We start from the raw sequence: 15,677 nt of genomic DNA, 5'->3' as shown, positions 1-15,677 counted from the left end.
CCCAACTACAGCCATCTCCCCCCCTCCCGAACAACTTCCGGTCCCACTACCAGGCGACAGGCAGCGTGGCCGAACACCGAGCACTACGAAGCCGGGGAGACTGCTGGGGAAGAAAGGGAGAGGAGCTAGGGGAGAGTAGCCGAGCGCCGAAATAGCCAAGCCCCATTGGTAGTGTCGCGTGGGTAGGGCAACTACACTCCTTCGTCTGCGTGTAATTTACAAACTAGGTGAACACTGGATGTCCCAAGTGCCTGGGACACTCCGCCCCTAGTGCCAAATTCTGCTCCTGCCCCTCCGGAGACAATATTGATTTGAACCTTAGCATCCTTTGCCTTTCCTGCCAAGTGCATAGGAATCTTGGGGGAGAGGAGTTCGAGGGTACCAAATATTTTTTCTGTGCTGTGGGAGGTGGGTTCCTGAAGTCAGTCATTAAGGCGGAGCTGCATCTGCAGTCGCCAGAGAAGGAAGCCCAACTGTCTCGTGCCTAATTTTCCTTTCCTCCTCCCACCTTGTTTTGGGTTAGTCTCACTCCACAACCCAGTACCTATGCACCCTCCCTCCTGCAACGTGCTCACTCCCCAGGCCCAGGAGGCCCCTGATCATAGTCTTAAATAGATGCTTTATTAAAGTATTAGGAAAGTAAAGCTATAAAGGAAGGAGACTGTACCCCTTGCCTCCCCACAATCCCTGGGGAACCCAGAGAGGCAGCAGGAAGTAGCACATACACTTTTCTGACACATACCATAAATGTTCTTTGAAGAATCCCAGAAGAAAAGCAAAATAAGGCTTCAATGGTGATAGGCATCATTAGTGGAGGTGAGTTAGGAAGAGAAATAGTACTCAAATTACTTTTTTCACATTTAGCCCCTTGCTCTAACAGCTCTCACCTCTTGGTACAGGGTCAGAGGCCAAGGGGGATGTAACATAGTATCAAAAGGTTAGTGCCTAGGTGGAAATGTATCACGTGTGTACCTGGGTATGATTTAGGAAAACATACTACAGTACAAGTGGAGAGAAGGGAAAGATTTTTCTGAGATAGGCCAAAGGATGGGTGGAAAAAAGTGCTAAGGTGGTTCTGGGATGTAGATGGCTCCGTTCCATACTCTCATGGGGCAACGTAGACATGAACACGGTGCCAGGCATTACTGAGCACACCTCGTAGATTCCAGATTGGGGCTACAGTGTCAGGCTGTACATTGTAGCTGTCATCCACAGCCTTACAAACAATGTTCAATTCCTTCTGCCCAGCTGGCACAGGGGCTTGCAGCTGCCATAGACGCCAGGCCCAGGCCTTCCTGGGGCGTTGTTCATCTCCATGTAGCTCAGCTGCCTGCCAGGTTAGGCCCCCGTCCAGAGACACATCCACCCGGATCACAGCCCTGCCACCACCACTCCAGGCATAGCCCTTGACGGTCACCTCTCCTGACTCTACAGTCTCCCCATCCTGGGGTTCTGTGATGGCCGACTGGACAGGAAGTTCCTGAATTGATGGAGCTGAGTCAAAATCTACAGTGTCCCAGTCCACAGATGGAGAGAAGCCCTTGTAATCCCGCCGCTGCCAGTGACTGTAACTTTCCTCTGGCTCCACACTCACTCTGCCCAGCCATTTGACATGGCGGCCCCCCACCACACCAGGGACCACCACTCTTACAGGGAAGCCATGGTCACGTGGCAGAGGCTGTCCATTCATCTCATATGCCAGCAGGACCTCAGCTTCAGGGTCCATGGCCCGAGCCAGAGGGATGGATGCTCCATAGGCAGTCCCAGTAGGGTCTGAGTCCAGTCCTTCAAAGCAGACATGGGCATCAGTTTCAGAGAGCTGGTGGCCAGCCTGGGCTAATACATCACAGAGCCGTGCACCAGCCCACCTTGCAGTGCTGATGGCCCCTATTCTCCATTCCAGACCTTTCACTTCTTTGACCCGAGTCATTTCAGACCGCCGGTTGCCAGCACACTGCAGAGTGACTGTGATCTCATGCTTGGGAAACTTGTACAAATCATCCAGGGATAGGCAGAGTGACTGACTCACAGATGCCCCCACCACGTGTAGGCGATAGGTGTCTGGATCCAGGTTAGGTACAGGCAGATGGTTCCGGGTGAAGAAGATAGGGTTGGGTGTGATGTAGTTTTCTGTCAGCAGCTCAGCAGGGGGCTCTGCATTAAAGGGGCGTTGGCTGTTTACTTTCAGGGCCGGGTGACGCATAGGATCATCAGCATAAGGATCAGAGGTCTCCAAGGTGGGAGCTGCCTTGTCTTCAGGGTCTAGTTCCCCAATTTTGTACTGAGCCAGTAATTCACGCACATGGGACTGGTTGTGAACAGCATAGAGAGCCCAGAAAGGTTCCAGGGGTCCCCCCGCTGCTAACATCAGCTTTGATGGCCCCCCTGGATGTAGGTCCACAAATTCAGTGACATCAAAGACTTCTGAGCCCAGGGTCACCCAGATTCTAGTCTCAGGAGTATTGTGGGAACTCACTTCCTCCTTTGTGTATGTGCGTGGTGACTCCTGAGAAGCCTGCAGGGAAAGGAGGAGTACGGCAAAAAGGAACAAAATATATTAAAAATAACTCACCCTAGAGGCCAGCAGGTGGCCTAGTGGTTAAAGCGCTAAGTCCCAGACCTGGCACCTTGAAAATCATGCCAGCTGTGTGTGCGTGGATGCGTGCCTAAAATCCCAGGAGAATGGATTGCAGGATGGCCATCCCCCCGGGAAGGGGAGTGATTTCTCACTTTCCTTCTCTCTATTTCTCTCCAGCACGTGTCCTATGGCAAAAGTAAAACAAACAAATGAACAAACAAAAAAACAACTCTAGTTCACTGTGACCCACTCCACAGTCCTGGCCACTGGAAATGAAGGTGGCAGATTCCATCTCTACTGAGTATGAAGATAGAGTCATGAGTTTTGTAGTAACAGCAAGATGTGAGTCACGGCCTGGGTTGCCTGGAAAGCTCATTAAGACCCCTTTGTTCTGCAAGCCCTTTTCTCACTTACCCTGCACTGATGGTCATGATAGGCCAACACTGCTCCAAGGCCTAGCAGGGTCCCCATGACTTTCCATCTCCTGGTACCACAGTTGTCACCAGAGGTGAGGCTGAGGGGCTGGGGCTGAAATGAGTCATTTGTAGAGCAAGCCTGAATGCAGAGCTTTGAGGGGGTTGACTTGAGTCTGGAAGAGAGAGAATCTTCTTAGCAACAGACATGGTCATTATGAAGGGACCAGTGAAAGCCTGGGGTCTAACTTCCTGTTTGGCTATCAGTTCCTTCGATTGGAACTTGATTTCTTTTAGGGATGGATGGGATAAGTGGATCTGGCTTTCCCTTTCCTCTTATCTGACAGATATGACATAAAGGGGACAACAGAGGGGGTGGTGGTGAAGGCACTAGACTCCTACATAGCTGATTGCAGTTTGAGTCCTGGACCTGTGGCTTGTTTTCTCACTTTCCCTTTCTCTTTCTTGGTCAAATTACAAAATAATAAATAAAATAAGAACCATCTTTTAAAAAGAGTTATTTTTAAATTTAACTTTGTTTATTTATTTTAGCTTGACCAGAGAGGGACAGAGTGTGAGAGAAAACAAGAGAGAAAGAGAGCGAGAGTGAAAGTGAGAAAGCAAGCCGCCAGGTCCAGGACTCAAACCAAGGTCGGCCATGTGAGAATCCAGCGCCCTTAACCACCATGCCATCTGCTGGCCCCATGAATAAAGTAATGATTTTAAAAAAGTATAGGCTGGCTCTGCGCTCACTGGTGAGCAGTTCTCCTAAAAAAAAAAAAAAAAGTATTACATAAAGATCTGGGTGGCAGGCTCAGCATTGGTGGTACAGTTAGTAGAGTACTGAAGTTAAGTGCTGGAAACCACTGGTCAACTGCAGGTTTAGATTGCTGCCTTGGGCAACCTGAAACAGTATGGAGTGGGGTGAGGGTGGGGAGGGAACATGTGTGCCCAATATCCTGACAAACTAAAGGCTGGAGAAAGGGGATCTCGATGTGGTAAGAAACTGTCTTGGATTTAGCAGCTTGAAAATCGTGCCAGGCACATGTGCATGCGTGCCCCAAATCCCAGAACAGAGAAGGGGCTATGGCTTGGTCATGTCCTCTGGGGTCAGGGAGTGACCTCTCACTTTCCCTTTCACTGTCTCTCTCCTCTCTAGTGAGTGAGCACACATGCTCTATGGCAAAAACAAACCTTAAAATAAATAAACCTTTAAAAAGACACAGGAAGGAGTTATGGCCTAGCATGCAAGTCATGAGATGGAATGGCCTACCTGCAGGCCTGTCGGAGCCCTAGGACCACAGTTCTGTGCAGCAGCAGCATTGTGGCAGACCTGTGGAAGATTCCAGAATCAATATAGGGAGTCATTATTCAAGATTGGGATGGGGACCCTGGGTCAGGGTCCAGTTCCTGCTGCGTTCCCTTTTTTTTTTTTTTAGGGGGTGGGGATAGGAGATAGTGTGAAGGTTTAGGCAGCTAGATCCCATATGGCCAACTGTGTGGTTCAAGTCCTGGACCCAGCAGCTTAAAAAATACATCACGTGCATGTGCATGTGTGCCCCAAATCCTGAGAAGAAACTGGAGAAGGGATTTGTCTTGCCCCTCCCCCCACTCCTGGGGGTGATTTTTCTCTTTCTCTATCTCTCCCCCTCCAAGTACATACACCCTCTAGCCAAAAAAAAAAACAAAAAAAAAAAAAACAGAACATGAGTAGGAAGAAAATAGGTCAGTAAAGAAAAGAGCAGGTAGTTCTAGAATTGCCACCTCCCATTTTCCACTTTCTATTAATACTTTGTCTACCACAGAGAATAATGCCTGCGTTAAAGGGCCTAAATGGCAGAAGCCAAACATGTCCAATCCGGTGTGCCAGTTTATTATTTTTGAAGTCAACAGAGGACAACTGCTTTATTATTTCTGTAAAGGATCAGACTGACTTAAGAGACAAAAAGGTGAAAAATGGTAGCAGCACCCTAATAGAAGGGAGGAGTCCAAATTCTGGAGGCAAAGTGCCTTGGGATTATGAAACTGGGCCCTGCATTAACAAGCCTTGTTCCCTGGACAAGATATCACACCTCTCTGAGCTCTCTAAAATAAGATCTACCAAGCAGAAGGGATATGAAGAGTAAACAATAACACTGTCTTTGAAGGCCTTTCAGTCACCTCCTTTCTCACCACCTTTCTCACCACCCTTAAAAAAAAGTGAACGCAGCAGGAACTGGATCCCAACCCCTAAGCCATTCCAATCTTGTCTATGCCATTCCAGGAGCTCTGTAATTTGAGGGGTTAATGATCAGAAAGTCAGGATACGGAGTTGGAGGGAAAAAAGGTAATTTCTCTGTTTTCTGCTCTGTAGTAGTTTCTTCCTCAGGGCTTTGGGCAAAGCACTGATCTCGAGGGCTAACAGGCGACAGGTGAGAAGTATGCCAATCGCTGATGAGACAGATGGTGGCCACCGGCCTGTGGGTGTGGGTGGGTTGTGGGAGGGGACAGAGAAAGCACCAGGGAAGAAAATTGGAACAGTCTTCTCTACTTCTGAGCCGTGGGACCCTGACTCTGATACCTGCCTGCAATTCCAACAGCCTGATGGGTAAAAGTACGTCTGATTGGCTGATTTCCAGGTGAACTTGGTCAACCCAGAGTTCCAGGTTTGGAAGGGGCGCCTGGTGCAGCAAGACAAATGCATGCCTTGGAGCGAGTGGTGGTCGCTCACTCCCCCGGGACACTTTAGGTAGAAGGGTATGTCTAGCTCACAAGCAGCGGGCCTATGCTACTGCCCTGCCGCTAGCACACAAGGCTCTTGTAGCAACATCCCGCGACTCTGGGTTGCAGGAATGGAGACAGGTATCGGTGGTTTTATGGTCCGTGAGGTTCGGAACACCGCTGGGTGCAAAATCCCCCTCCGCCGCCCGCCTAGTAGCCCTTCCTCCTCTCCCCTCTCCCGGCTCCAGCCTCCTTACCCGTTACTTTGGCGTCCGCACCGCCGCAGTTTTACACGCCCGGTGCCGGGGAATGCTCTCGCGACGGGCGGGACCGACGCCGTGACGTCAGGGAGGAGTAAAAGACGTCTCTCAACTCATCCCAGAGCCATTGGCGAGCCCAGGCGACCTGCAAACTGCGGCGCCGCCTCCAGGAAGAGGAGGCTGGTGGGACGTCCTGAGGGCTCAGCGCCCAGGCTCGCCGAGTTTTTGTTTCCATTTCCATTGGCCAGCCGTCAATTCAATCATTATAGATAGACCCGGTGGGCGAGGAGTGGGACCCACTGATGTCCGGAACCGGGCAGTGGACGGACGAGGACTTCAGAGGTTGGGCTGAGAAGGGCGAGACTGAGACAACCCTGCGCCGCCCCTACGACCGGGGGTAGGGGGTCGGGGAGACAGAAGGTGCGTTCCCGGGAGGCGGTCTCGGGATTCAACCGAGTTCTGCGGACGGTGAGCTCCGCCTCTACCTTGGGTTTGACCAGTGCCTGTGTTGCAACAACTCCGTTTGTCTTTTAGGGAAAGCAAGGTCAGTCGCTCAGTTCTCTTACATGAGAACCGAAACGCAGCCTAAAATAGTGATTCTGAGACTTCAGATTCTTGGAATAGGAGAATTTCTCCCCAAATTATGGAACCAACAACACTGAATAGCCATCATTTTTATTTTGCGTAATTAAAGAAAAATTGCCCTTTAACAAGCTAGTTTAACATCCCAAGGTACGAAGGTTATAATCTCTTATCTTGGAGTCATGGATCTCAATGGAATAAATTTGCTACTACCCTTTTATTATTTGGCGCGAGACTGAAAATTGGTCAAACCTAGGTGCCAGAACCTGGGCAAATATTTTCACACCCTGCCCTCTAGAGGTCAGCAAGTTGAGATACAACCTTAGTTCAACTGATTGTCATTTCTTCCCTTTCTGCTCTCCTGCTCTTTATCTAGAGCTTTTACCAGGAAATCAAGGCGCCTGGGCAGAGTACTAAGTCACAGAAAGTAAGGGAAACTGACAAAGAAAAGTTGGTTTTGGCTCTAAAGTTTTTGAAAATGGAAAGGTTTCCAAACTGTAAAATTAAATCACTGGAGAAGCCTGATACCCAGTATATCCTACCAGGAAGATAGAGTTGTTAGGGACTATCTAGAAGCCATGGAGTAAGACTGCTCCCTAGTAACTGTCACCTACTTGTGTGCCATACATGCTATATAATTACCTTTAAACCTCAACTATTCTTCATTTCACAGATGAAGGAACAGGCAGAGCACATTAAGTAACCTGATCAAGCCCACAACTTGGTAAGTTGGCAGAGATAGGGCTGGGATGCCAGGTCCATCTGGTGCCAGTCCTCTTCCCTGACTTCCTTCAGACTCTGAAATTTAAAATCCTTCCTGCAACCATAGGTGGTCTTTTTTTCTATTTCATCCCCACCTCATTCTCCTTTGGATTCCGATGGACTGAAGGGCTTCAAGTACCATAGGTGTCAAGAGCAGATTTAGGGGGAACTTTCCCATGGGGGGTGGATGATCAATCAAGGTAACTCAGTGGTTTTCTTTTAACCTTTAGATCATGGGCCACTTTGAGAAATGCAGCAGTGGACTGTAGAAAAATACACACAACTGTTTGAATATTACTTTTTAAAAAATGTACAAATAGCACTCCTCCCTTGAATCTCATCAATGGGGACCCACAGACCACACATCCACACATGTATATTATTAAAAGGACTGAAAAAGGTAGGATCAGATTTGTGGGCTGCTTAGAGACCTGCAAATTAGGATGATTAAACAGTAATAAAAGGATTATTTCCAAATTGGATTCTGAAAAGAAAAGATGAAAGGGAATAAGGTGGTACCAAGATACATGGGAGGGTATGTTTCTGAGTCAATAAAACATTATTGGGTGCCCTTTCTAACAAATTCCTTATATTAGACAGACAAATAGCAAAAAATGAAGCATCACTCCAATGCACTTTTCTTTTTTTTTTTCCTCTTTTTACTTACATTAAATACATCGGTAAATCAGCAGTCGCATTCTGTTACCACGATTGTTATGTTGGGAGAGGAAGAAAGGGAAAGAAAGGCAAATGCTTTCTTAGAAGCAAAAAGAAAGAAAGAAAAAAAAAAACCCTCCCCCTAGAAAAACTGATCAGAAAATAAAATGAAGAGTGGGAAATAAAAAACTAAGACCCCTAAGCCCAACAGAGCTCAACGGAAGGCAGAGGAGCTGGTAGGAATAGAGGGAAGGCAGCAGATGGGCCCTGAAGCTAAGGCCAATCCTGTTCCTAAAGGAGTGGATGGGGGGAGAAGCCTGGGGAAATGGTTTCCCAGCCCCAAGGCAACAAAACATTTTCACTCCTGACCATCAGGAAAGCTTCACAGAGAAAGAACTTCATTTCTAAGAGACTTAGAGAGCAATCTTAGTTCTTCCACTTGTAAAAAGGATGCACTGGGTGTCCTGGGGGCCAGCTAGTTCTGCTAAATGAAGGGAGAAAATATATGTATCAGGGCTATGGGATCTAAGGCTGCCCCTGGAAAAGGAAGGGAATTGAGGCCTAAGTGGAAGAACCTAAGCTGGGTCCTCCAGAATCTTAGCTTCCTGGATTTCTCAGCTGCTTTAGGAGAGAAGGCAGTCTGTAAGCCAAAAGGGCAGAAAGGTTTCAATCCTGGGTCACTGTGGCCTTTCCAATCTTTTTTCCCCAAAATTTTCCAAAACTTTGGGCTGCAATAAGGAGAAACTTAGGATTTTTCTTGCTTTGATGGCTTCCCACAGACATCCTAAAACACACTTGATAAGGGATATGAAAAGAGGCTAATGAGTTAGAAAGGACCAAGGTCCTCTGATGATGTGAAACATCTGTGAGGTACCTTCAGTGCTAGTCATTCCCTGTCCATAGGAACAGGTGGTATGATGAGGGGGTCACACGCAGCCCTCTGTGGTACTAGTCCCTAGTGGTACATGGATTAAATCACTGGCTACACGGGGAAGGGGATAAGGATGAATAGGCTAAACTTAAGATACTAGCAAAAGAGAAAAGAACTAGGGCCTGATGGGCGATTGGTAATAGAACAGACTGTACAGGGTGGGTAAAGATCATACCTTGACAAGGAAGTAGAACAGACATGGTAATGGACATCAAATTAAATGAGAACTATGGGCGAGGAGAAAACGCCTCCCTTTTTACTCCCCTGCCTTGGCCTGTACTCTCCTGAGACTAATACCCAGTTGCTCAGTTAATTTTCCAGGAAAGGCAAACCTATGCTCAAGAGCTAGATTGGCAAGAATGTAAGTTAATCAGAGTTGGAGGAAGCTAGCAGTGGAAATTGGGCTTGAGTAGCTGCCACTGGTACTTTTCTATTATACCCCTCCCAAAAGTTCATTTATACCTCGGATTCTATTAATTAACCAGAATGTGAGAGGGCAGATAAATCTATCAGTCTCCCCCATAAAACAAGTATCCCAACTGAACTACCATCAGTTAAAGTGCAAACTGCAGGGGAATATGGTGGCTGGGGTGCGGCCATATAAAGACCGGTGTGGGGGATGGGAGGTGGGGAGAGGCAGGGAATGAATATGTATAACTCAGAAGATGGGTATCAGAAACTGCTCCGTCCTCCAATTAGAGCATAGCAGAGCCAAAGATACAGGCAACCAGTGAAGATTCTTTGGAGGACTCTGGGTCCAATCCCCAGTCTAGGGGAGAAGTATCTAAGAGGTTGGGTCAGGGAAAACTGGGCCTTGGAAAGGATCCAGCCTCAAATGACATTGCACCTCCGCTCTCTTAGCTAACAACACAAAGCCTACTTGGTGCCTGAGAACTTGCCTTCCCATTCTTGCCTCTACCTAGGAGCATTCTCTACAAGGCCAACCCATGGATACTGCAGTTTTCAAATATGAGAAACTCCAACCAAATAATAATGAAATGTTTCCTTACTCCCTGCTGCTGAGCTCTCCCCAGGGCCCTAAATAGATTGGAAACGTCCTTCCTCACATCCTGGGTTCACCACCTTCTCCACCCTGGGGAGAGGAGGAAAAGAGGATCAAGAACAGGGATTGACCAAAAGCAGAAAGGGGAAGGGACAGAAGACAAAAGTGTTTTTTGAAAAAATGGGGAGGAACACTGGGGAGGAGGAGGAGGAAAGATAAGTAAGTCACTGTCTTGCACCTATGATACAAAGTGAAGAAAGTTTGTTTTGGAAGGTAAGTCCTGGAGGAATCTGACCCCCCCAAGCCCCAGTGTTTGGGGGAGGAGGCCAGTGGCAACAGCTGCCTGGTGTTGGTTGCTGAAGCGTTAAAAAGTGCCAAGACGGAGCTGTCAGGAGGCAGCCCTTGGGAGCCAGGGCTCGGTGTGCTGTTACCATAGGGGCTATGTGCTGAGGGGTGGGGATGGAGGTTATTTCTTAGCTCTCGTGCTAGCTCCATACTTGTTTGCTGCTAGCCACTCCCTCAGTTGCTACAACACTGGCTCTTGTTCTGCTGGGACTGCTCATGGAGATCCACACCCCGGCTTCGGCCTGCTGCACCCCCCAGATTCTGGGGTTCACTCTTTGGCAACTTCTTAGCTAGAGATAAAAAGAGAAGGAAAAAAAGTATGGCAGATTTTACTCCCCACTACTCCCCCTCAAAAATAGAAAAAAGAAAAGGGCTATTGGGGGAAATGTGAAAGATTAAAGGAATGTTCTGAAGTGGGGAAGAGGGTTCACTGTTACAAACTACACTGAAGACAAGGGGGCTAAAGCTACAGCCAAAAGATGGAAGTTACAGTGGAAAGTGAAGGTATTTCCATACTTAAAAAAAAAAAAAAAGAGGAGCACTCCCACCTACCCTGATTTAGGTTAGTGGTGACTTTGCCTCTAGACAAGGGAGAAAGACAGAATACCTCAGGCTGCTCTGACCTTACCTATTGCCAGGAAGAGATCATTCACGTTCATAGCCGTCTTGGCTGAAGTCTCCATAAACAATAAGCTGTTGTCATCTGCATATGCCTGGGCCTCCTGCAAGGGGTAGGGTGTACTGGTGCTCAGAATGCAGGATGGAAACAGGTGTTGCATTTCCACGCTCATGCGCCATCAGAGCTAGGCAGCATCCTGGATTCCCACTCTTTAATTAATACTTCTCTTTGGGCCAGCTGGCCCTCGACCCATAAATTTGATGACAACTCCCTCAAGATAGACCCAGGGCCATTCAGTCCAACAAGCAGATATTAGGAATCTTAATTATGGGGGAGAGGAGAAGTTAGTTGGAGGCTTTTGGGATCTGACACTTGAATGGTCCCTTACCTCAAATTTAATTGTCCCCTCATTCCTGTTTCATACTGGTACCCCACATCTGGTACTGCCCTACTCCTCTGCTCTAGAATTGTCTTTCGACTCTTCTAAAATCTTTTGGCTGTGAGTAGGTTCATGGTGTTGCTGTATTAAACTTGGTATAGAACAGGGGAACGAGACACTGAATATCCTCAGATGAGGTTTTTCAGAGAGGTCTGGTTTGGGAAAAAGAGGAGTGTGTTAGGGCAGGACTCTACAGGCCATCTTACTTCATACTCCACCATGCGCTTGTTGGCCAGGTCAGCTTTGTTCCCCGCCAGGGCAATAACAATGCTAGGACTGGCCTGTCGCTGTAGTTCCTTTACCCATGTCTTCGCTCGGGCAAAGGTTTCCTAGGAAAACATGAAGAAGAAAATGGATAGGCTGAAATGACTACAATCCACATTGATTACCTTCCAAACCCATCTCAAAACACATTTTCTAGGCAGGCATCCCTCACTGAAACTAAGGGTCCTGATGATTCATTACAACTGTCTTCTTAGCACTTGGAAGCACAATTCATATTGTTTTTCCCCCTCCTTTTATTTATTTAATTAATTTATATTTAAGAGAGATTTTTGCTATAGGGTGCATGTGCTTACCAGAGAGACAGAGAGACAGAAAGTAAGAAATCACCCTCCCCCGCTTCCAGGGGGATAGCCACACCATAGTCTCTTCTCCTCCATTCTTCTCTTGGGATCTTGTGCATGCATACACATGCGCCTGGCCTGAGTTTTAAGCTACCACGATCAACAATGTAGGAGTCCAGCAATATAACCATTATGCCATCTGCTGGTCACTCCTTTTTTTTAAAGTCTATTTTTGTTAATGAAGCGTGCACATTTACACATAAGGGAGAGGCCACTATGCTTTCCCCTCACCTTCCAGCTCATCAGGATCTCGGGTGCATGTGCACACCTCCCCCCTGCTCCCACCCCAGTGTGTTGAGACGTGGGACTCGAACCTGTAGTTAGCCATGTGGCTTCCAGCACTGCAGTTCAATATGACCTGTGTCACCAAAGCTGGGCTTGTACTCTTATTTTCTATTTCAAGAACCTGCTTTTCTCTTCCCCACTAAATTCTTATAAAAGCAAGAAAAGTCTTCTCAGCCCACTTACCTGATTAGTGATATCATAAACCACGATTGCAGCTTGGGCACCCCTGTAGTACATAGGGGCTAAGCTGTGGTATCGCTCTTGCCCAGCTGTGTCCCAGATCTCAAATTTGACTGTTGTGTCATCTAGACAAACGGACTGTGTGAGGAAGGCCGCTATGGATGAGCAAATAGAGAAAAAGAAGTTATAAGTGGGGGCATAAACAGGAACATTCCACCCTCCATAATATCTCCATTCTCAGATCAAACCAGTCACCACTTAGGCTGTTCAGCTACAGTAAAAAGATTTAGTGTTCTCTTTATGGGTAAGTCCTGGAACCAGAATTAAGACTGCCTTTGACGAAGTCCTTCCTGCCAGAAGTTTCTCTGGCTAAGGAATGGGAGCACATCATGAACTATGAGGGAGAAAGGTGGCACTTATACTGGAGTCTTCCCTCTTTTAGCCGAAATAAAGGAATAACAGATAATGACAGAGACACTGAGCTTCAGATGAAAGCCTTGCCAAGAATTAATTTGACATAAAGCTTGATGGCAGGTCCCCCCCATTATCAATATTATTTGGCTGTTAACTTTTTCATATAAAATTCTGTGGCAGGTCCCAGAATATCATGTTTCTATGATAACTAGTAAAAAGGAGGAGCAATATGGGAGGTCTCATAAAAGACCTGTTACTGAATCAGCACCTTATGTTGGCAGTAGTTGCAGGGAGAAGCAAACGGAAGTGGGGAAGGCAGATGCATAAATATACAAAACGTACTCTCTACTATTTCCAGCCTGGCTTTACCAGACATGGGTACCAGAATCACTTAAAGAGCTTCCTAAACACACATGCCTGCACTACTACCCCCAACCTCACTTCACCTCTAATACTAGTGCAAAGATTTAGGTAAAGCCCAAGAATGCATAAGTTGAAGATGCTCCCCAGGTAATTCTGATGTACATCTTTCATTATGAATCACTGCTCCAAACCAGTTTTGATCTTTTCAAGATGATATTCAACTGAACAGCACTGGGATTAAGTTACAGTGGGAGGAGGAAGACAAACTGAAATTAAAAACTAGTGACTTTCTTGGTGTGAAAAGATCAACCTCTCTTTTTTCCTAGGAAGAAAGAGGATCAACATATATCTGCTTTTCGGTGTTATAGCATTGTCTTTCTTTTTATAAAAGGTTTCCACTCCTGGATAAAAGGATGGGCTAAGAGGACCAACTCCACACTCAAGACCTAGATCTCCCTTAAAGCCTTACTCAGTGTCAGGTCTCTTCTTTCCCTGAGGTACTCACCTCCAATGGTGCTCTCCTGGTACTCATGGAACTGCCCTTTGACAAAACGTAATACCAGGCTAGACTTCCCTACTGCAGATTCCCCCAGCAGGACCAATTTGAACTGGCATATTTTGCTGGCCTGAGGCTGCCCATTGGGCCTGGCCGTGCTTCTGCTAGTCATGGCCAGATTATCAGAGTGGGAAAGGGTGGAGGGAGGGGGATGCCACAAAGCGGCAAAGGGGGGAGGGGGAAGGGGAGGGGAATTCCAGGCTTCAACAGTCCTGCAAGAAAAAAGTGGGTAAAATTAGACACAAACCCTTTATAGCTATAAGTGCTTTTTAAAAAATTATTATTTTTTAAATAATTTGCTATAGGGCATGCGTGCTCCACCAGAGAGATGGAGAGAGGGGAGGAGGAAGTGAGAAAGCAAGCTCCCACAGGACTTGAACCATGGTCAGCCATGTGGGAGTCTAGCACCTTAACCCCTTGCTACCTGCTGGCCCCCGTAAGTGCTTTTTAGAGACATAATCTCTTTATCTCCTTGTTTCTGAGGACTTAGGTCTTATAAACATCCACCACTGAAGTTACACCTCTGAGAAGGTCCCAGGGGGCTAACACTCACTGGTAAGAGTAGGGAACAATAAAGTAATAAAATTATCTTACCACATAATCTCACTTGCCACGGGAGCTAAAATGGAGCAACTGAAAACTGAGAGAGGATTTTTAATCTCTAATAATTCCCAGATCTTCCAAGTTTTTTGTGAGTGTCAGCAAACTGACCAACATTTACTTGGCCTGAAGAATAGCCAGATTCAACCACAGATACCCTAGATCCCCAATATCTCTGTGGTATCCTGATGCTATGCCTTTTTTTCCCCTTTTCTTTGTTCTGGCCCTCAAAATGAGAAATTCACTTTAGGAGTATAGGATAAGAATAACTCCTTGGGGCTGGCAGGTGGCGTGGTGGTTAAGGGCAGTGGACTTCCACACGTGGCTGACCATGGTTTGAGTCCTAGACCTGGCAGCTTGCTTTTTTCACTTTCCCTCTCTCTCCCCTACACTCTGACCCTCTCTGGCCAAATTAAAATAAAGACAACGACAGATATGATGAGATCCGCCGCCACTGGAGAGACAACATCCTGGGCCCGAAATCTGTGGCTTGCATTGAAAAGCTGGAAAAGGCTAAGGCTAGAACTCGCCACCAAACTGGGTTAAGTGTATGCTGTTGAGTTTTCTGTACATACAAGTAATAAAACACTCTCCTTCTGCCAAAAATAAGTAAATAAATAAATAGAATTAAATAAAATAATTCTTAAAAAAAAAAAAAAAGAATAACCCCTTGGAACCAGCAGATTGCATGATGGGCTCTGTTGTAGTCATGATGATTGGAGTTACAGACCTAGTTGCTTTAAACTCACGCCGATGCATGTGCGTGCCTGCCCAAAATCCCTTGAGGAAAATGGAAGAGGAGGGATTATGGTGTAGCCATCACCCTGGGAGGTGATTTCTCACTTTCTGTCTCTCTCTCTCTGGCAAGCACACATGCCCTACAGCAAAAATCTCTCTTTAAAAAAAAGGGGGGGGGGACCAGCAGTTGGCTATATCGCTGGACTCCCATGTAGTTGACCATTGTTCAAGTCCCGGACCCGGTGGCTTAAACTCACACCAGGCCTGTGTGTGTGCATGCCCAAGATCCCAAGAGGAGAATGGAGGAGACGGGACTGCAGCGTGGCCATCCACCCTGGAGGGTGATTTCTTGCTTTCTGTCTCTCTGTCTCTGTCTTTCTGGTGAGCGCACATACCCTATAGCAAAATCCTCTCCAAAAACAAAAAAAAATAATAACCCCTCCAGGGCCAGCTGGTGGCACAGTAGTTAAGGCAGCTGAGTCCCACAGGGTTGACTGCAGCTTGAGTCATGGACCTGGTGGCTTGTAAAACATGCTGGGAGTGTGTGCATGCATGTGCATGCTTGACTAAAGTCCTGAGAAGGGATTATGGTGTGGCCACAGTCCCGGGGGGGGGGTGTTTCTCAC

The 15,677-nt window shown here is 47.1% G+C and overlaps 2 protein-coding genes and 1 long non-coding RNA gene across 4 annotated transcripts in view; 1 reads left to right on the top strand and 2 right to left on the bottom strand.

The window, feature by feature from the left end:
* Positions 1-602: 602 nt before the first annotated feature.
* Positions 603-6,027, bottom strand: SUOX (sulfite oxidase). Its single transcript, XM_006165584.3, has 4 exons — positions 5,949-6,027; positions 4,265-4,324; positions 2,993-3,167; positions 603-2,515 (listed from the first exon to the last, which is right to left on the bottom strand). The coding sequence occupies exons 2-4, from the start codon at positions 4,312-4,314 to the stop codon at positions 1,106-1,108; spliced, it is 1,635 nt and encodes a 544-aa protein (XP_006165646.1). The 5' UTR covers positions 4,315-4,324; positions 5,949-6,027; the 3' UTR covers positions 603-1,105.
* A 213-nt stretch (positions 6,028-6,240) lies between these two features.
* Positions 6,241-15,677, top strand: part of LOC106733513 (uncharacterized) — a 16,627-nt gene continuing 7,190 nt past the window's right edge. Inside the window, exons 1-2 of the long non-coding RNA XR_001369561.2 lie at positions 6,241-6,371; positions 7,207-7,257. This is a non-coding gene — a long non-coding RNA (uncharacterized LOC106733513). The remainder of the gene's footprint in view (positions 6,372-7,206; positions 7,258-15,677) is intronic.
* The window catches only part of RAB5B (RAB5B, member RAS oncogene family), a 12,237-nt gene continuing 4,488 nt past the window's right edge, over positions 7,929-15,677 (bottom strand). Inside the window, exons 2-6 of one of the 2 annotated variants that reach the window (XM_014582988.2) lie at positions 13,663-13,890; positions 12,384-12,535; positions 11,496-11,618; positions 10,860-10,953; positions 7,929-10,521 (exon numbers count right to left, since the gene is read on the bottom strand). In XM_014582988.2, the coding sequence (XP_014438474.1) occupies positions 10,406-10,521; positions 10,860-10,953; positions 11,496-11,618; positions 12,384-12,535; positions 13,663-13,825 (648 nt within the window). In that variant the 5' untranslated portion in view covers positions 13,826-13,890 and the 3' untranslated portion in view covers positions 7,929-10,405. Of the gene's footprint in view, positions 10,522-10,859; positions 10,954-11,495; positions 11,619-12,383; positions 12,536-13,662; positions 13,926-15,677 lie in introns of those variants that run through there. The other variant, XM_014582987.1, reaches the window with a different exon arrangement.

Source organism: Tupaia chinensis, unplaced genomic scaffold (genome assembly GCF_000334495.1).
Source record: "Tupaia chinensis unplaced genomic scaffold, TupChi_1.0 Scaffold143970_1, whole genome shotgun sequence".
NCBI classification, from domain to species: Eukaryota; Metazoa; Chordata; class Mammalia; order Scandentia; family Tupaiidae; genus Tupaia; species Tupaia belangeri.
This window is presented reverse-complemented; position numbering and strand designations above follow the sequence as displayed.

Coding starts and splice junctions, on each gene's coding strand:
- SUOX (XM_006165584.3), bottom strand. CDS start 4,314: ATGCTGCTGCTGCACAGAACTGTGGTCCTAGGGCTCCGACAGGCCTGC. Junction 3,168..4,264: donor GGGCTCCGACAGGCCTGCAG/GTAGGCCATTCC, acceptor TCTCTCTTCCAG/ACTCAAGTCAACCCCCTCAA. Junction 2,516..2,992: donor ATCATGACCATCAGTGCAGG/GTAAGTGAGAAA, acceptor CTTTCCCTGCAG/GCTTCTCAGGAGTCACCACG.